General features: G+C 42.0%; 1 protein-coding gene across 3 annotated transcripts in view; it reads right to left on the bottom strand.

Annotated features, from left to right (window-relative positions):
• Nucleotides 1-21,595, bottom strand: part of exoc2 (exocyst complex component 2) — a 253,466-nt gene that overhangs the window by 51,741 nt on the left and 180,130 nt on the right. For 2 of the 3 annotated variants that reach the window (XM_033016375.1, XM_033016381.1), the window contains 4 exons: nt 19,760-19,819; nt 15,885-15,946; nt 14,756-14,831; nt 10,959-11,075 (listed from right to left, as the gene is read on the bottom strand). In XM_033016375.1, coding sequence (XP_032872266.1) covers nt 10,959-11,075; nt 14,756-14,831; nt 15,885-15,946; nt 19,760-19,819 — 315 coding nt within the window. The remainder of the gene's footprint in view (nt 1-10,958; nt 11,076-14,755; nt 14,832-15,884; nt 15,947-19,759; nt 19,820-21,595) is intronic. The other variant, XM_033016377.1, reaches the window with a different exon arrangement.

Below are 21,595 nucleotides of genomic sequence, written 5' to 3'. Positions count from 1 at the left end.
TCAAGTCCAAGTCATTTATATTTATCTCAATTGCAATCAGCCATTTGACCTCAAAATTCTGGATCTCCTTGCAGAACGGTAAAGATGGATGTAGCTCAATTAGATGGCTCATTTCCCCCCCCCCCCCCCCAAACGTTATTATAGAAGAAAATACATACTAGTCTTGTCAGCAATTACCTCGCCCCACAAATAATTGAATGAATAGGTAGTCCATTTTATGACGACTGCATTTTAATCCAGGAAAATGTCAGGATTGCATTTTTATTTTCATTCAGTTAAAACTGAGCTTTTGTCACCTTCCCTTCTTCCATAAAGACATTTATTCGATACATATTTAAATATTGGACAAAAGATAAAGGGCAGAATCTGGAAAACTTTACTTTAAAGGTTCAAAGGTATTTTATTGTCACGTGTACCAATTAAGGTACAGTGATATTCGATTTACCATACAGCCATACTAGAAAAAAGCAACAAGACACCCAACAACATAAAAGTTAACATAAACATCCACCACAGGATTCCACATTCCTCACTGTGATGAAAGGCAATAAAGTCTAATCTTCTTCCCTCTTTACAAATTGTAGGAGTGCAAATGATTTGAAACTCGCTGCCATTAAGGACAAAGGAAACAGAGTTGATCAGGCTCTCAAAAGAGATTCTATTTGGAGTAAGCGCAGAAATGCAAATGACTGGAGTCTTCAACCAAGACTGGCATGATAGACCTAATAGTTTCCTATGATTCTATGGTGATTCAAAGTTAAATTAAATATAAATTATTCCCTTTCAGTGCAGGATGTAAGTTAGCAAAGTTACAGAAGTATTACTTGGATCGTTGGGCAAAATATGGCAAATGATGATAGTAACTGTACTGGTCAGAAGCAAAAAAAGCACAATAAGTACGGGAGTCACTCAGCAAGTAACTCTGGAGAACCTGGATAGGTGACGTTTTCAGGTCAGGACTCTTCTTCAGACTGATTACGGTGGGGGGGGGGGGGTGGTAGAAGACTGGAAGAGAGATGGGGGCAGGACAAAGTCTGGCTAGTGATTGGTGGATACAAACAAGGAGAGGGGGGGGGGGGGGGGGGGGGGGGAGGAGGATTACTGGAAAATGGCTAGATAAAAACCAGAGATGAAAACACAAAAAGTGTGAGATGAAGAGATAGCAGTGGAGCAAATGGAGCAAATTTTGAAGCCAGAGGAAGGCGTATAAGTGGAAGGAGATGGGGGGAAGGGGAGAAATGGGTCTGCATCCAGGTGGGCATAGGGAAGAGAGTGGGGAAAAGATGGGGGCTGTTGGTACCTAAAGTTGGAGAAATCAATATTCATACCGTTAGGTTGTAAGCTACCAAAGCAGAATGAGGTTGTGTTGTTCAGAGAAACTAAGGGACTCCCCCATCCTCTCACAAAAAAAATAGTCCACCCGCAACTCCTGCTCAGTCATCACACAATATTTTCCATGAAAGAGGGGGTTGCAGTAATTCATGATTCAGAGAGTAATTACAGTTTAACATGCGTTACATTTTCAAAGTAATCGATGATAATAAGTCACAATAACAGGATCTGGTTTAGGTTAATCAGATCGTTAGTAGTCGTTTTTTTGAACTGCTTTCACCAGAAGTAGCACTTCCAGTATTAAGCCCACGTTCACACAATTATTCACCACAAATTCTTTCCATTTCAGTTGAAACAGTTGTTCGCCATATCATTTTCACACATTGCTACATTTTTTGACTGGTCAGGTCGGGATGATTAGCTGAATTTTAGCAATCATTTAAAATTAAGCTTGCTTTATAAATTTCTGTGGCAGATGTAGCCAATAGGAGTCTGAGAAGTTACTGGTTCAGCAATGCTAAAATTGGCATTTGAAAAATGCATTTTTTACAGTTTTTAATATAATTAACAAAAGTTGACAAAACAAAAACCAAGATTTTTAAGGTCATCTTCATAAAGTTGATGCTTAGCAGGTGCAATATTTTTTATTAGTTACTTTAAAAAAATGAAATATAAATACAATCAGTAAATTAATGAACACCAGGAATCATCTTGTTAAACAGAGACAAAGGTGTCCAAGCCCATTATTCTCTGAAAGTGGCAACATATTTCTAAACGATGACAAACATGGCATATGGTCCACCGTATGCCTTCATCGGTCAGGGCACAGAACAGAAGAGTTAGGATATGATGTTGCAACTTCACAAATCACTGGTTAAGCCACGCAGAGTATCATGTGCAGTTCTCGTCACCAAGCTATAGAAAGGATGTGATTGCACTCCAGAGAGTACACCAGAATGTTGCTGGGTTGGAGGGGAAAGGTTGGCTAGGCTGGGCGTATTTTCCCTGGAATGAAGGAGGCCGAGGGGTGGCCCGAAAGAAACATGTAAGATTATGAGGGGTAAAGATACGGTGGATAGTGAAAATATTTTTTCCAATTGTACGGGTATAGGGAACAAGAAGGTCTAGGTTAATAAATTTTACATGCTTAAGGTGAGAGGTAAGAGTTTTAAGAGGGATCTGAGGAGTAAGCTTTCAAAAAATCCCCAATAAGTGGTTGATATCTGGAACATGTTAGCAGAGGAAGTGGTGATATCAGATACAATCACTATTTAAAAGGCAGTTAGACACACTACCAGGGCAAGGGCATAGAAGGACACGGTCTTAGTGCTGGAAAATGGGATTAATGTAGGTGGGGAAACTAGGTCTGCATGGACATGCTGGAAATCAGATAGCTTTTATGGAAAGATTACGGGTGCTATAGTTTGCACGTTCTCTCTGTGATAATGTGGATTTTTTCAGAGGGCTCCAGTTTCACCCACCTTCTGAAAATGTGCAGGTTTGTAGGTTAATTTGTAGGTAAATTGCCCCTAGTGTGTCGGATGGAAAAGAGGAATAACATAGAACTCGTGTACAGCGATCGATGGTTGGCATGGACTCCGTGGGCCGAAGGGCCTGTTTCCATGCTGTATCTCTAAACTAAACTAAATATTTCCCTCATTTACCTTTGCAACCAACCTTTACAAACCCAATCAAGGTTTAGGTTTAGGTTTATTATTGTCATGTGTACCGAGGTACAGCGAAAAGCTTTGTTTTGCATGCTAACACGATAAGAGCGGAAGAAGTGGTTACTGAGACTGGTGGTGCGAGTTTTCAAGCTTCTGTACTTTCTGCCAGACAGGAACAAGGAGAAGGCCGAATGATGAGGGAGGGACAGTCTTTGATTATGTTCACTGCTTTTCTGAAGCAGGGTGAAGTGCAGATGGAGTCAATGGTGGAAAGTCTGGTCTGTGCGACGAACGGCCCTACATTCACAACTATCTGCAATTTCTTGTGGTCTTGTGCAGTTCCCAAACCAATCTGGATGCAACCCGAGAGTATGCTTTCAATGAACCATTAAGCTATGTGCAAGATGAAAGGCCATATACAAGGAGTATCCATACCCACAGAATAGTGAGATTAATATCTGCTCTTAGTCTCAGTGCTCTCCAGTGGCAGAGCTCGAGGTCAGATTGTCTGGATCCCAAGTCCAACAAGTTCTTTGTTTTGTGCCATAATGTGCAGGCATGAAAGTCAGGAACACAGACCCATGCAATACTGGGAGTGGAAGCATGAACCAATTCAGTGCTGCAGCTGATACCAGAACAGCAGCACAAAAACAACACAACAGATGTTTGGCAGCACTGTTCACCGACTACACCAAACTAAAACACAGGCCCATTTAGATGTGCAAGTCTGTATTGTTTTTAGATATTGGGATGAACATAACAAAATATCACTAATCTATGAAGCATCAAACCAAAGGATTGGAATTCTATTAATCTGTAAAATGTACTAAGTGATTTCTATGAAGCAAATGGTAAACTGGCAATGATGGCTGTGTAAGAAGGAACTGCAGATGCTGGTTTAAACCAAAGATAGACACAAAAAGCTGGAGTAACTCAGCGGGACAGGCAGCATCTCTGTAGAGAAGGAATGGATGACACATCATAACCAAAGATAGACACAAAAAGCTGGAGCAACTCAGTGGGACAGGCAGCATCTCTGGAGCGAAGGAATGGGTGACGTGTCGGGTCGAGACCCTTCTGCAGACTGAGATTCAGGGGAGACGGAGTCTAGAGATATGGAAGGGCAAGGTGAGAAAACGACAGATCAAAGCAGACGATGATAAGGAAATGTAGAATGGTTCATTGTTAGCTGAGGGAAAGGTGACAAGGAGGGATACAAACAGTAAAACTAATCAGAAGGACAGAGAAACTAGTCAGAGAACAAGCATGTGGGTGGGACGGAAAGAGAGGGAAAGCAAGGGTTACTAGAAGTTTAAGAAATCAATATTCATACCACAGGGTTGTAAGCTGCCCAAGTGAAATATGAGCATGACATAGTGCAAAACTATTGCTTTGGGCTAAATAGTAACGTGTTGAGCCTTTAACATAAGTGTAAGAAGTCAAAAAATTATCAAAGTTAAAGAAAGATTACTGCACTGGAGTGAAATGTCCATCTTATTTTTAAATATAAAACTTGTATTTTTGGAAACCATCATAATGAAAGTCATAACATAAAGACGGGAACGTGTCTCATTTAACAGAAAATTATTCATTTTTATGAAGAAAGGAGTAAACACCATCATTCACCACAACATTTTTTTTAATTTGAAAATCTACTCGGACAATGATATTGCTATTGCTGTTGTACTAAATTAATATCACTGCCAACGTTCAAAAGAAGACTGCTATTTTTGCATTGAGATTGTCAAGAAGATGCTAACAACGTTTTGGAACCTACGAGGAGGGGAATTCTAGATAAATTCAAGGAGGATAAAACATATTTAGTCATGTATGATGAGAAAATGTTAATTATGGTTAACTAAGGTTGATTAACAGACTACAGGGCTTTTAGGAAAGAGTGATCATAAACTGATAGAATTTGACAGTGATAAAGCTTCCTTAATCAACATATAGAAGGTCCTACAGGAGGGAGCATAAAGGGCCTGTCCCACGAGCATGCGACTGCATGCGGCAAGCGCGACCAAACCGGAAGCGGGGGCCGCGCGGGGGTCGAGTGATCCCCGTACAGGGCCGGTCCCACCAGTATGCGACTGCATGTGGCGAGCGCGACCAAACCGGAAGCGGGGGCCGCGCGGAGGTCGAATGAGTGACGTGAAGTTCGAGCGAAGTCCGCGGGAAGTTCGAGCGAAGTCCGCGGGAAGTTTGCGCGTGACTTACGACGTCAAGACGCTGTGTACGCCGTCAAGATGCTGCGTATGCCCATCGAGGCGGTGCATACGGCCTCAATGCGGCTGCGGGCTGGCAGGCCGTTGCCTCGCGGAATTTTTGAACACTTGTCAGTTTTCCGGAGCCCCGCCCGATGTCGGGACCAGCTCCGCACAACTCCATACGGCTCCGGCGATCGAAGTGGGACCGGCCCCGCGTGGGCGTACGGCTCAAGCGACCACGTTAGGTCGCGCTTGCCGCATGCAGTCGCATGCTCGTGGGACAGGCCCTTAATATTGATCCTTCTCTTAGGGAACGAGGTAAGTGACTGTCAATGGGCAAGCAGTTTGGGACCAATGACCATAACTCTGTTAGCTTTAATGTAGTTATGGAAGAGGACAGGACTACCAAGGTTACTAGAGAGTATTCTGAGGGTTAGATACTCATGTATTCAGATGGACAAAGACTGAGGAGGGATAGTCAGTACAGTTTTGTACGTGGGAGACAGTGACTCACGAATCTGATTGAGTTTATTGAATATGTGACCAAAAAGGTTCACGAGGGCCATGCTGTAGATGGAAATATTGATTTCAGTAAGACTGCTCAGGAAGGTTAGATCACCTGTGATCCAAGGAGAGCTAGCTGACTGGATAGAAAATTGGTTTCATGGAAGGAAACAGAGTTTCTTTCTACGCTGGAAGATTCCAGGTTGTTTTTTCGGTCCGGAGGCCTGTGACTAGTCGTGTGCCAGGTTTTGGTGCTGGTCCAATTGTTGTATGTCATCCATATCAATGATTTGAATGAGAAAGTACAAGGCATGTAAGTTTACAAATAACACTAAGGTGAATAGTATTGTAGATAGTGGTTATCAAAAATTGTAGCGGGTTCTTGATCGGTTGAGCAAGTGGGCTGGGGAATGGTTAAAGAGTCATAGAGTGATACAGTGTGGAAACAGACCCTATGGCCCAACTCGCCCACACCAGCCAACAACGTCCCAGCTACACTAGTCCCACTTGCCTGCGCTTGGTCGATATCCCACCAAACCTGTCTTATCCATGTACTAGTTCAACTGTTTCTTAAATGATGGGATAGTCCCAGACTCAACTACCTCCTCTGGCAGCTTGTTCCATATACCCACCACCATCTGTGTGAAAATGTCACCCCTCGGATTCCTTATAACCATATAACAATTACAGCACGGAAACAGGCCATCTCGGCCTTACAAGTCCGTGCCGAACACTTATTTTCCCCTAGTCCCATCTACCTGCACTCAGACCATAACCCTCCATTAAATCTTTTCCACTTCACCTTGAACCTGTCTTCTGATCCTCGATTCCCCTACTCTGGGCAACATACTCTGTTCATCTACCCGATCTGTTGCTCTCATGATTTTGTATATCTCTATAAGATAGACAATAAACAATAGGTGCAGGAGTAGGCCATTTGGCCCTTCGAGTCAGCACCGCCATTCAATGTGATCATGGCTGATCATCCACAATCAGTACCCCGTTCCTGCCTTCTCCCCCTATCCCCTGACTCCGCTATATTTAAGAGCCCTATCTAGCTCTCTCTTGAAAGTGTCCAGAGAACCAGCCTCCACCGCCCTCTGAGGCAGAGAATTCCACAAACTCACCACTCTTTGTGAGAAAAAGTGTTTCCTCGTCTCTGTTCTAAATGGCTTACTCCTTATTCTTAAACTGTGGTCCCTGGTTCTGGACTCCCCCAACATCGGGAACATGTTTCCTGCCTCTAGCCTGTCCAAACACTTAACAATCTTATAAGCTTCAATAAGATACCCTCTCATCCTTCTGAACTCCAGAATGTACAAGCCCAGCTGCTACATTCTCTCAACATATGACAGTCCCGCCATCCCGGGAATTAACCTTGTCAACCTACGCTGCACTCCCTCAATAGCAAGAAAGTCCTTCCTCAAATTAGGGGAGCAAAACTGCACACAATACTCCAGATGTGGTCTCACTCGGGCTCTGTACAACTGAAGAAGGACCTCTTTGCTTCTATACTTAGCTATAAAAACCTGGATGCAACATAACTTCCTCAAACTCAACAACGATAAAACAGAATTCCTCCTCATAGGCTCCAAATCCACACTCAGCAAAATCAATAACCCCACTCTCACCATCGACGGCACCACTGTCTCCCCATCTCCCCAGGCCCGCAACCTTGGCGTGATCTTTGATTCCACCCTCTCCCTTGAGCCTCACATCCGCCATGTCATTAAAACCTCCTGCTTTCACCTCCACAACATCGCCAAAATCAGACCCTCTCCCACACCTCCCGCTGCTGAAAGACTCATCCATGCCTTCATCTCCTCCCGACTTGACTACTGCAACTCACTTCTCCTTGGCATCAGCTCCACCTACATCAACCGACTCCAACTGGTCCAGAACGCAGCCGCCCGACTCATCACCCACACCAAATCCTGGCATCACATCACTCCAGTTCTCAAACAACTTCACTGGCTTCCCATCTCCTACCGGATCACCTACAAAATCCTGGTCCTCACCTACAAAGCCCTCCACCATCTGGCCCCCCCATATCTCACTGACCTCCTCTCCCTCTACCAACCCTCACGGTCCCTCAGATCCACATCATCCGGTCTCCTCTCCATCCACAAGTCCAACCTCCGCAGTTTTGGGGACAGAGACTTCTCCAGGGCAGCTCCCAGGCTCTGGAACTCCCTCCCCCAATTGATCCGCAATTCCGTGTCCCTCACCATCTTCCAGTCCCGCCTCAAGACCCATCTCTTCACCTCTGCCTATCCTTAGCCCCACGTCCCCCTCCCTTTTCATCTGTGCTTGAATTGCCTCATATTGTGTTTTGAATTGAATTGTCTTTAATTTGTGTACTAGTCATGTCTCTACTATTTATTTCATTCCCCTTACATGTTTTTCCTCTATTTGCTAAAGGTGTCCTTGAGACTCTTGAAAGGCGCCCATAAATAAAATGTATTATTATTATTATTATTATACTCGACTCCTCTTGTTATAAAGGCCAACATGCCATTCGCTTTCTTCACTGCCTGCTGTACCTGCATGCTTATTTTCGTAGACTGATGAACAAGGGCCCCCTGATCCCGTTGTATTTCTCCTTTTCCCAACTTGACGCCATTTAGATAGTAATCTGCCTTCCTGTTTTTGATACCAAAGTGGATAACCTCACATTTATCCACATTAAACTTCATCTGCCATGCAACTGCCCACTCCCCGAACCTGCCCAAGATCTTCCCTCATCCTCCTGCACTCCATGGAATAGAGACCCAGCCTACTCAACCTCTCCCTATAGCTCACACTCTCTGGTCCTGGCAACATCCTCTTAAATCTTTTCTGAACCCTATCAAGCTTGATAATATCTTACCTATAACATGGTGCCCAGAACTGAACACAATATTCAAAATGCGGTCTCACCCACGTCTTATACAACTGCAACATGACCTCCCAACTTCTGTACTCAATACTCTGGCTGATGAAGGCCAAAGTGCCAAAAGCCTATTTGACCACCTTATCTACCTGCGACTCTACCTTCAAGGAACCATGCACCTGTACTCCCAGATCCCTCTGGTCTACAACACTATCCAGAGGTGTACCATTTACTGTGTAGGTCCTGCCCTTGTTCGATGTCCCGAAATGCAACACCTCACACTTCTTTGTATTAAATTCCATCAACCATTCCTTCGCCCACCTGGCCAATCGATCCAGATCCTGCTGGAATCGTTCACAACCATCTTCACTATCTGCAAAACCACTAACTTTTGTATCATCAGCAAACTTGCTAATCTTGCCCTGTATGTTCTCATCCAAATAATTGATGTAGATGACAAACAGTAATGGGCCCAGCCCCAAATCCTGAGGCACACCACTAATCTAACCTTCCACTAAGCAACCTTCCACCATTACCCTCTGCTTTCTTCCATGGAGCCAATTTGCTATCCATTCAGCTATCTCTGCTTAGATCCCATGCGATATAACCTTCCAGAGCAGCCTACCATGCAAACCTTATCGAACAACTTACTGAAGTCCATGTACACAACATCTACAGCTCTGCCCTCATCAACCTTTTTGGTCACGTCTTCGAAAAAATAAATCAAATTTTTGAGACACGACCTCCCACGTACAAAACCATGCTGACTATCTCTAAACAGCACTTGCCCATCCAAATGCCTGTATATCCTATCCCTCAGAAAACTCTCCAGTAACTTACCAACTATAGACGTTAAGTTCACCGGCCTATAGTTCCCAACATTTTTCCTGCAGCCCTTCTTGAAACGAGGTACAACATTTGCCACCATTCAGTCTTCCGGCACCTCTCCTGTATTTAAGGACGACTCGTAAATTTCAACCAGGGCTCCCGCAATTTCCTCTCTAGTTTCCCACAATGTCCTCGGATGTATCAGATCAGGCTCCTGGAGATTTGTCTACCTTCAAACACGACAGTACCTTCAGTACTTCTTCGACAGTTACCCTGACTGCTCTGCTCGGTAAATACAGAGGAGGACTACTCATTTAGGACTTTGCCCATCTCCTGTGGCTCCACACAGAGGTGACCGCTTTGATTCCTGAGAGGTCCCATTCTCTCTCTCTAATTACCCTTTTCCTCCTTATGTATTTATAAAATCTTTTGGGATTGTCCTTAATGCTACCTGCCAGAGCTATGCCCTGGCCCCTTTTTGTCCTTCTGATTTCATTTTTTAGGTTACTCCTACGTTCCGAAGCTGCTCCAGGGATGCACTTGATCCCAGCTGCCTATACCTGTCCCATGCATCCTTCTTGTTTTTGACCAATGCCTCAATTTCCCTCGTCAGTCAAGCTTCCTTACATTTGCCTGCTTTGCCCTTCACTCTAATGGGGACGTACACATCCTGAGCTGTCTTCCGTACACTTTTAAAAACATCCCACTTGGCCGATGTTCCTTTCCCCTCCAATAACCTGCTCCAGTCAACTTGAGCGAGACCTTCTCGCATACCCTTAGTTCCAATTGAGCATTTTAACACGTGGACCCTCTCCGTCCCTATCCATAATTATCTTAAACCTAATCGAACTGTGGTCACTGGTCCCAAAAATCTCCTTCACACACACTTCATTAACTTGTCCTTCCCAATTTCCCAATACTAGATCTAGCATTGCCCTCTCACCTGTGGGGGCCTCCACATACTGCTTAAGAAAACTCTCCTGAACACTTTTGAGGAATTGCACCTCATCTAAACCCTTCACGCTATGATTTTCCCAGTCTATATTGGGAAAGTTAAAATCCTCTACTACAACAACCTTATTTGACCTGCAGCTGCTTGCAATCTCTCGGCACGTTTGTTCTTCTAATTCCTGTTGACTATTCGGGGGTCTGTAATACACCCCCAACAAGTTGATCATCCCTTTCTTGTTCCTCAGCTCCACCTATATAGCCTCTCTCGACGAAACGTCCGTAATGTCACTTCTGAACACAGCCGTTATACAGCCGTTATATCCTCCTTAACCAACAATGCAACTCCCCCTCCTCTTTTTCCCTCACCCCTGTCTTTCCTGAAGCTCCTGTACCCCGGAACATTGAGCTGTCAGTCCTGCCCCTCTCTTAACCAGGTTTCAGTCATGGCTACAACGTCCCAGTCGCTCGTATCTATCCCTGCCCTCTCATCTGCCTTACCCTTCTTTTTGTGTCTATCTTCAGTTTAAACCAGCGTCTGCAGTTCCTTTATACACATTATGCTTTCAACAACTCTTCAAATATACATATATATCATACCTGAGCAATTTTCTCTGTGCCTTGGAAACTGTGTTTCACGAACTGTTCAGCCAAATTGTTGAAGGTGTGACTTGCCAAGTAATCACAGTTGCTAAGAACAATCAGTAATCTTTGTTCCTAATGGAATTAAACAAAATATTTAAAGCACTCACCATAAATACACAGTGACTAATGTTAAAAATCATCCTGTTTTACAAACTCAAAAATTCCTGAGCTTTTTTCCAGTGTTAATTTACTTTCAGTGTTCACAAGAATGTTCATTGCTATATGGAAATTCAAGGACCAGCATTTTATTACCCACTAGTGAGAGACAAAGGTGCAAATGTAGTTATTTTTGTCAAGGGAACAACAACATGCTGTTTAAGTTCTTAAACTAGTTTTCAGGAGCATTCATTATTGATCGGGAAAGGAATGTTTAAATCCAGAATCGGCAGCTGATGAATTTAAATTCCAAGTTTTTAAACCAGTTGGAATATTAAGCTTGTAGCGACAAGCATGAAAATGCAAGATTTTTATAAAAATTCATTTGGTTCACAAAGTACCTTCAGGGAAGGATATTTATAACTTAGGTCATTACCTAAAATAGCCCAGCAAGTCAAATAGGAAAAAAAATGGAATGAATAGGAATGAACAATAATTACTGGTTTGCATTTTGTTAATGAAGAAAAGAAAATCTTGTCTGAAGACTACATATTTTGGGAATATATCAGTCAGCAAATATTAGCAGTATTTCAAAGGTTATTTGAAATGAAGTAACTGCCCGAAGGGAGCCCAATTCAAAGTTGCTGTCATTTCATGTCTGTCGTTCTACTCAACTGAACATACAGCATGTGGTTTCTTGCATAAAATGACAGTTCTTTTGATCTCTTTTACTTTCTAAAGCCATTGTTCAAACAGTATATGTAGACAACAATTAATAGGCCATTGTTCAAACAGTATATGTAAACAACAATTAATAGATTTTGTCCATTTCAGAATTAATTTCAATTGTTGTTGAGACACCAGTGGAAAAAACACATCAGATTAGCAACCCAATAGTCTGCACTTCAGAAACTTATTAATATCCTACAATATTTATGCTTAGGAGCTCTAACACACATTAATGTCAACCAACTACCAAACACCTGTCCACAGCAGCTTGGATGAGAGTAAGTGTTGACCACATGGACAATCAATGGACAATCCATATTTCTTTTGAAAAACTCAGTTTCTTTATTAAGTGGATGGAAAAGACAAACTATTTCAAATTCATTCTAATTTGTGATTCAAGGATGTAACAAAGCTGATGTTCTGAGAAGAGGAACTTAATGACATCGGGGCATGAACATTTCATAAATGTTGATGTATTTCAAATCTAAAACAAATTAAAACATTGTCTGCTGGTTGATTGCTTGTTTAACATTATTGATCTCTCAAATTCCTCATGGTTGTCACTGCTTCATATTTTTAAATACATTTGTTCTCCATTTACTTTCTAACTGCAGTTTTCCTTAGCAGTAACTTTTTGATCCTCTAAATGTCTAACAGTCTTTTTCTTTGCATCTCTATTTTGTTTTGTTCATTAAATTGCTATCCTAATTTATTTTCCGCATCAAGAGGCCTACCTACTGGATTGGCGCGGCCTTTCCTGCCTGGACCGACCAGAGCTCCAGCAGCGGCGGGACAGTGCTGATACATCGCGGGGCTGGCGATGCCTTACCGGGGATCGCCGTCTGGAGCCCGGAGTGCTGGGCCTGCGGCACCGACATCCTGGAGCTGTGGTTCGCGGAGCTCCCAACGCGGGCGGCGCTGACAAACATCGTGGGGTCCTGCAACTCTGCCCGGCTCGGCCTGCGGACTCGGGAGCTGTGGACTCCGGTGGGAGGCGGCTGATCGGGAGGTCCGGGCCGCTGAGGAGGATTTTCACCGTCGAGGTTGAACATCTGGGAAGATTGGAGGGGAGGCTGGCTGGACTATGGTGCCTTCCTCACCTTGGTGCCATTGTGTTATGCTGTGTCGTGGACTTTCTGTGTTTGTGCTTTTTTTTTTAAAATTCTATTTTATTTTTAATATGTTTTATTATTTATTATATTGTTTATTTTTATGATACTGACTGTAAAGGGAAATTCATTTTGTTGTCTCTAATTGAGACAATGACAATAAATTTGAATACAATACAATACAAAAGAGTAATATACCTTGAGTTAGCAAATATCAAGAAGTTAGTTCATCCTGAAACATCCACAATTTTCACAACTATCACATATATATTAAAAAAATTCTGCTTTGAGTTATATGTATATAGACCTATCCACGTGACTGTGTAGCAAGACACAATTCCCATGTCATCTTTAAATTTGCCAACAATGTCTCCATGGTTGGACGAATAACAGCTAACAATGAGTCTGAGTACAGGAGAGAATTGATGACCAAGTTAATGGTACCACAGCAATATTCTTGGTCTCAACATTAGCAAGAGCAAGGAACTGATTTTTGACTTTAGGAATGGAAAAGCTAGGGATCACAAACTTCTCTTCATCAACGAGAGAGAGATGGAGCTTTAAGATTCTGGATGTGCACATCTATGAAGTTCTGTCTTGGATCCAGCACACTAATACAATCACAAACAAATCTCAACAACATTTGACCTTCCTTAGAAGATTTGGTATGTTGCTGACTATCATATTTCCACAGGTGTACAGTAGAGATCATACTAAACGGTTGCCTTATGGCCTGATTTGGAAACTCAAATGCTGAGGAACAAAAGGCACAATAGTGGACAGTAGACACTGCCCGATTCATCGTAAGGTATGACCAAAGGGATCTATACGAGGAGCTGCCTCAAAAGCGTATCCATTCTCACCGAAGACCCACACCACTCAGGCCAAGCTCGTAGATCACTCCAACCATCAAAAGAAGATTTGGGAATCTGAAACGCTGACCACCAGGTTCATGAACAGCTACCATCAGGCACTTGAGCACTGCACAACACAATCTACCACCTCCACAACTACGATCTTCTACAGATTGTGTTTTTGGTTGCACTATGGACTTTCCTTTTGCACTATTATGGTTACATAATCTCACTGTTATTAATTTATTGTATTAGTATGATATATTTATTTATGTGTTATTGCATTAATTGGACTGTTCCTGGCCAATGATTTACTCAAGGTAAGGGGTGCACTCTTTCCAAACATTACATGATCTTTAGGTGGGAATGATGGAGCTTCTAACCCAAGAACACCTAATGTTTGTGATTAATTTTCACATTGATCGCCTGGCTATTCTCAACAAACTAGTCCTGTCAGCGCTGTAAGGCAGCAACTCTACCGCTGCGCCACCGTGCCTGCCCCCAAAAATGATCAAACATATTTGCAGTCCCTTGCTTGAGCAATGAACAATGAAACAGATGTCAGTGCTTGGACTGGATGTATTGCCATTACTTATTTGGAGTCGACCAATGGTAAATTAAATTGATTGGACATGATTTGGAAAGGCACACACCTGTCTATGTAAGGTCCCACAGTTGACAGTGCATGTCAGAACAAAAACCAAGCCATGAAGACAAAGGAATAAACTGACTGCATTCAGAACAGAACAATTTTACTTATATTTATTAATGTTTTGGGAGATTTTAGAAAGGTTACGAGCTGATAATTTACATCAACTAAATCAATTTAGATTATCATTTGATGTTTAAAGAAAAAAATAATTTGAACTGAATCTCTGGGCAGAATATTTTTAAATAAGACAAAGAAGGAAATTAATTACAATTATGCTCGTTTTTACAAATAATGAACTGCAGCAGTACTTACTGGGCTAGGAATGAAGTTCTCGTGCAAGTTTCCAAGCAAGTCTGGGGATGAAATATCTAATGGGAGGCTAGTGAGACTAGAAAGAGAGGAAAACACAAATGTTCTTATAATAAACTGGTTAACATTGCCCAGATATATGAATAAATAGTCAAAAAAAGCAGGTACCATTGTTATCCATTAAAAAAAAATCTATTCCACTATTATTAGCCAAACTTATTTGCTGTACAGGTACAGAACAATTACTGTTTGACACACAACTGCAAACATTTATCTATGTCTACTTTAAATACTTCTAATCATCTCGCTCCCACAACCTACTGGGGTGAAGGATTCTAGCGATTCACCAATGTCCTAGGCAGCTCAGTTTTAACTGACCGCCCCATAATGTTGTAGGTATGTGCGTTCGTTCAGGTTCACTCACCTATAGTGTAAACATCCTGACATCTACCCTGTCGTGCCCCCTCAGGATTATTAATAGTTCAATAAAATCACTCTGCATTTTCAAAAACACCACAGAATATAGATCTATTCTCTTTAGCAACACATGACAGATATCTACTTTCTTTAGCCACTCGTGTGGTGAAGAACTATTTTTCTTCAAAGTAATGTCACGGTAGACTTTAACATCCCACAAATAAGCTCTTGGAGAATAACAAGTTCCCAATGTAGAAACATAAACTGCCAAATTAGATTTAGTTCTCAACTTTCAGTTTTAAAGAAAGGAATCTAGTGCTAAATAAGTCATTCCTTTTTAATCTTTCTTTCTATGGAGAATAATATGCTATAGTTCTAATAAATAGGCAAAAGCAAAGATTTATGTTTATGCCCCTGTCCCACTTAGGAAACCTGAACGGAAACCTCTGGGGACTTTGTGCCCCACCCAAGGTTTCCTGCGGTTCCTGGAGGTTTTTGTTAGTCTCCCTACCTACTTCCACTACCTGCAATCTCTGGCAACCACCTGCAACCTCCGGGAACTGCATGGAAATGTTGGGTGGGGCGCAAAGTCTCCAGAGGTTTCCATTCAGGTTTCCTAAGTGGGACAGGGACATTAAACTGCAATAGTGGATATTTTATCAAGCATTAGATAACTTGATCATTATTATCTTCACCTAAATATAAAAATACTCACTGTGTACTTTCTGGATCCCCTTCAGTTTTTGTACTCAAGTGCTCCAAGGAATAAATAAAAACCTAACAATGAAAAGTAATAAGGATAGACATTATTTAAAAAAATGCTACAAACCGTTTGCAAGCAACATACTGTCTAACTGGGCAATCCTATTTACACAATTTGTATTTTACAGCTTGCGACAGGCATTTCAATTTTTGTGAAAAAAATAAATATAGATGTTTGAGTCTTCTATGCAAAAGATGTTGACAACGACAAAGACCTAACAGGCACAGAGAGTGGTGAATCTGCGGAATTCTCTGCCACAGAAGGTAGTTGAGGCCAGTTCATTGGCTATATTTAAGAGGGAGTTAGATGTGGCCCTTGTGGCTAAAGGGATCAGGGGGTATGGAGAGAAGGCAGGGATGGGATACTGAGTTGGATGATCAGCCATGATCATATTGAATGGCGGTGCAGGCTCGAAGGGCTGAATGGCCTACTCCTGCACCTAATTTCTATGTTTCTATGTATTAATATTTACTTACAAATTCCATCTCTAACATCAACAATTGTCATTACATATATATTTGTGTCACCTTATTATGTTTAACTGAGTTTGCAGAATGGAGTCATCCAGCATAGAAACAAACAGTGCTGCCTACCAAGTCCATTACAAATGCCAAGCACCCATCTACCGATTTCCTATTGATTTAATCCCCCCCCCCTCATTTCAAATTATTTCTCCTGACCCCCCCCCCCCCCCCCCAACGACAGTTACTCCCAAGATTCTGCTACATTTTAGGAGTGATCTTTCATGTTTAATTTTCCTGCAAGTGCCTTGGTGCTAAACTGAGAATTGACTCTGCCAAATTTCCAGAGCTAAATGCATTTGTATATCTGAACCAGCAACATTACCTTAGCTAACTTTTGAATAAATGAAAAAATATGAGCGGTGGTCACCTGCATTTTTGGCTTAACCCACCGCTACATACAGTCTGAAGCAAGTCTTGGGCTACCTACTTTGTGGTGCTTTTGGCTGCACCTTGTCTTCCTCGCCAAATACAGTACTTATCTACCCAAATAAGTCAGATTCCTATCCTATTCCCAGAAATCTATTTGTACGTACAAATCAATAAATATATTTTGCCACTAAAATTTTTACACTGCGTTTATATTTTCAATAAAATTTATCCAGTTCATTAAACCCAAGAGACCCATAATGAAAGCAGTAAATGTAGGTGGTCCTAAAAAGTGGCAACACAACTAGAGAGAGTAAATGAAGCATAAGGTATGCTTGCCTTCATTGGTCAGGGCATTAAGTGTACAGTGCATTCAGAAAGTATTCAGACCCCTTCACTTTTTCCGCATTTTGTTACGCTACAGCCTAATTTTAAAATGGATTAAATTAAAAATGTTTTATCATCAATCTACACACAATACCCCAGAATGAAAAGGCAAAAACAGAAATGTTTGCAAAGTAATTGAAAATAAAAAACTGAAATATCACATTTACATAAGTATTCAGACCCTTTGCTATGACACGCAAAATTGAGCTTAGGTTCAAGCTGTTTCCATTGATTATCCTTGAGATGTTTCTACAACTTGATTGGAGTCGACCAATGGTAAATTAAATTGATTGTACATGATTGGGAAAGGCACACATCTGTCTATATAAGGTCCCACAGTTAACAGTGCATGTCAGAGCAAAAACCAAGCCATGAAGGTGAAGGAATTGTCAGTAGACCTCTGAGACAGGATTGTGTCGAGACACAGATCTGGGGAAGGGTATAAAACAATTTCTGCACAATAGCAGGTCCCAAAGAGCAAAGTGGCCTCCGTAATTCTTAAATGCTAGTACTTTGGAACCACCAGGACTCTTCATAGAGCTGGCCGCCCGGCCAAACTGAGTAATCGAGGGAGAAGGGCCTTGGTCAGGGAGGTGACCAAGAACCCGATGGTCACTCTGACAGAGCTCCAGAGTTCCTCTGTGGAGATGGGAGAACCTTCCAGAAGGACAACTGTATCTGCAGCACTCCACCTATCATGCCTTTATGGTAGAGGGGCCAGACGGAAGTCACTCCTCAGTAAAAGGCACCTGACAGCCGGCTTGGAGTTTGCCAAAAGGCATGAGAAACAAGATTCTCTGGTCTGATGCAACCAAGATTGAACTCTTTGGACGGAATGCCAAGTGTCACATCTGGAGAAAACCAGGCACTGCTCATCACCTGGCCAATACCATACCTACGGTGAAGCATGGTTGTGACAGCATCATGCTGTGGGGATGTTTATCAGCGGCAGGAACTGGGAGACTAGTCAGGATCGAGGGAAAGATGAACGGAGCAAAGTACAGAGAGATCCTTGATGAAAACCTGCTCCAGAGCGTTCTGGACCTCAGACTGGGGCGGAGGTTCACATTCCCACAGGATAACGACTCTAAGCACACAGCCAAGGCAACGCAGGAGTGGCTTCATGACAAGTCTGTGAATGTCCTTGAGTGGCCCAGCCAGAGCCCGGACTTGAACCCGATCGAACATCTCTGGAGGGATCTGAAAATAGCTGTGCATCGATGCTCCCCATCCAACCTGACAGAGCTTGAGAGGATCTGCAGAGAAGAATGGGAGAAATTACCCAAATACAGGTGTGCCAAGCTTGTAGCGTCATACCCAAGACATGAGGCTGTAATCACTGCCAAAGGTGCCTCAACAAAGTACTGAGTAAAGGGTCTGAATACTAATGTAAATGTGATATTTCAGTTATTTATTTTTAATCACTTTGCAAAAATTTCTAAACTGTTTTTAGATTAGATTAGATTAGATTCCTTTATTGTCATTCAGACCTATTGGTCTGAACGAAATTTCGTTGCCTGCAGTCATACATAATAATAATAAATAACAAAACATACAATAAACACAAATTAACATCCACCACAGTGAATTCACCAGGCACCTCCTCACTGTGATGGAGGCAAAAGTCTTAAAGTCTCTGTCTCTTCCCTTCTTGTTCTCCCTCTGCGCTGAGGCGATCCAGGCCTCTGATGTTTGCTTTTTTATTATGGCGTATTGTGTGTAGATTGATGATTTAAAAAAATGAATTTAATCAATTTTTGAATAAGGCTGTAACGTAACAAAATGTGGAAAAAGTGAAGGGGTCTGAATACTTTCTGAACGCACTTTAAGTGTCAGGAAATCATGATGCTGCTTTGTAAGACTTTGTTTAGGCTGCATTTGGAGTATTGTGTACCGTTCTGGTCAACCCATTACATATAGGCTTTGCAAAGGGTGCAGAAGAAGTTTACCGGAATGATGCCGAGATTAGAGGATATTAGTTGGCATCATGTTCGACACAAACATTGTACACTGTGCTGTGCTCTTCTATATTTTGATTACAGGGAGAACAGACTTGGACAGACTTGAATTGTTTTCTCTGGAATGCCAGAGGCTAAAAGGACACCTAATAGAAGTGTATAAACTCATGAGAGGCATTGATTAGATAGACTATCAGAACCTTTTTCGCAGGATAAAAAAATCAATTAAAAATAGGCCTAGCTTTAAGATGAGTGGAAAAGTTTAAAGGAAAGGTGTGGGATAATTTTTTTTCACGCAGTGGGTAGTGAGCACCTGGAATGGGCTAATGGGCATGGTGATGGAAATAGATATGATAGTGGGAGACTTTTGGATAGGTATATGGATATGAATATAGTATAGATATGGTATATGGATATGAATATAGGAATATGTAGTATATGCAGGCAGGTATGAGTTAGTGGTGGCATCTTGTTCAGCACAGACATTGGGGGCCAAAGGACCCATTCCTGTGCCATACTATTCTACGCAGAATAAAAATCAAGGCACAACAAATGCTGCACAAGAAAACACAATTATCTTTTGATTACTCACCTTCATAATTTTAATGAAAAGTTCATGTACATGCCGTTGGTTCCTCTCATGCTGAAAAATCTGAAATACAAAAATAAACACCTGTGGAATTCTTTGCCACAGAAGGCTGTGGAGGCCAAGTCAGTTGATATTTTAAGGCCGAGATAGATAGATTTTTGATTAGTACAGGCGTCAGAGTTATGGGGAGAAGGCAGGCGAATGGGGTTAGGAGGGAGAGATAGATCAGACATGATTGAATGGCAGAGTAGACTTGATGGGCCGAATGGCCTAATTCTACTCCTATCACTTATGACTTTATGACCAAACGGACTGCAAAGCAAAAGGCTCCACAATTTAATAGAAATAAAATTGATGTCACTGTAAATTTAAGGCCGGGTTATTCACACGGGATTACGTAAAAGACAAAAAAAACATATTAAATTAGAATAAGGAAATAATAAACTGATGTCTTCGTGAGAAGTCCAGCAATGAAGCACAGTCAGTAATTATGCCATAAAGGGAAGTGTGCAAGTTAATGACTTTCATATTTGTGTGGCAATCCTGAAGAACAACCATCTCCGCCTCCCAGTATAAAATATCAGTTATTCCTCTCCGACAGCTAGCATTCAGTCCAAACTGATTTATCTTCAAGTATTAGATCAGTTATAACAATAATCACTCCCAAACAACTTTATCTCTGGTCCCTTCTGTACACACATCACTCCACTCTCACTATGCACCAACCACAGCAACCAACACATCTGCACTCACAGCAGCCCGTGATAACTATAAACTAATCATAAAGTAGCTAATTGAATGAGTAAAGACATAGCAGAGGCAATATAATTTGCAAACATGTAATACACTTGGCTGGATAAAACTGGAAGACCAAACATGTTTTGATAGTTGAGAAATTGAAAAGACTTGGTGCTCATAGATGCACGTATTGGTGCACGAATCATCAAAAGCTAATATCCAGGTCCAGGGGGGTGGGGTGTCGAATGGGATAGTGGAGGATGGAGTTAAAGGGAAAGGGTTTCTTAAATGTGTGAGCGTAGAGACAGAGGGGTGTAAAATGAGGGTAGAAGCAATAGGTAGCAAGGTGAAAAGTAAAAGTGGCAGGCAGACAAAACCAGGGCAAAAATCAAAAAGGGCCACTTTTCAACATAATTGTATAAGGGGTAAGAGTGTTGTAAAAACAAGCATGAAGGCTTTGTGTCTCAATGCAAGGAGCATTCGTAATAAGGTGGATGAGTTGAATGTGCAGATAGCTATTAATGACTATGATATAGTTGGGATCACGGAGACATGGCTCCAGGGTGACCAAGGCTGGGAGCTGAACATCCAGGGATATTCAATATTCAGGAGGGATAGAGAGAAAGGAAAAGTAGGTGGGGTAGCGTTGCTGATTAGAGAGGAGATTAACGCAATGGAAAGGAAGGACATTAGTTTGGAGGATGTGGAATCGGTATGGGTAGAGCTGCGAAACACTAAGGGGCAGAAAACGCTGGTGGGTGTTGTGTACAGGCCACCTAACAGTAGTAGTGAAGTTGGAGATGGTATCAAACAGGAAATTAGAAATGCGTGCGACAAAGGCAAAACCGTTATAATGGGTGACTTCAATCTACATATAGATTGGGTGAATCAAATTGGCAGGGGTGCGGAGGAAGAGGATTTCTTGGAATGTATGCGGGATAATTATCTAAATCAACATATAGAGGAACCAACGAGAGAGCAAGCTATTTTAGACTGGGTATTGAGTAATGAGGAAGGGTTAGTTAGCAATCTTGTTGTACGTGCCCCCTTGGGCAAGAGTGACCATAATATGGTTGAGTTCTTCATTAGGATGGAGAGTGA

Source organism: Amblyraja radiata, chromosome 2 (assembly GCF_010909765.2).
Source record: "Amblyraja radiata isolate CabotCenter1 chromosome 2, sAmbRad1.1.pri, whole genome shotgun sequence".
Taxonomy (NCBI): domain Eukaryota; kingdom Metazoa; phylum Chordata; class Chondrichthyes; order Rajiformes; family Rajidae; genus Amblyraja; species Amblyraja radiata.
The sequence above is the reverse complement of the archived record's forward strand: the minus strand, read 5'-3'. Positions and strand labels throughout refer to the sequence as shown.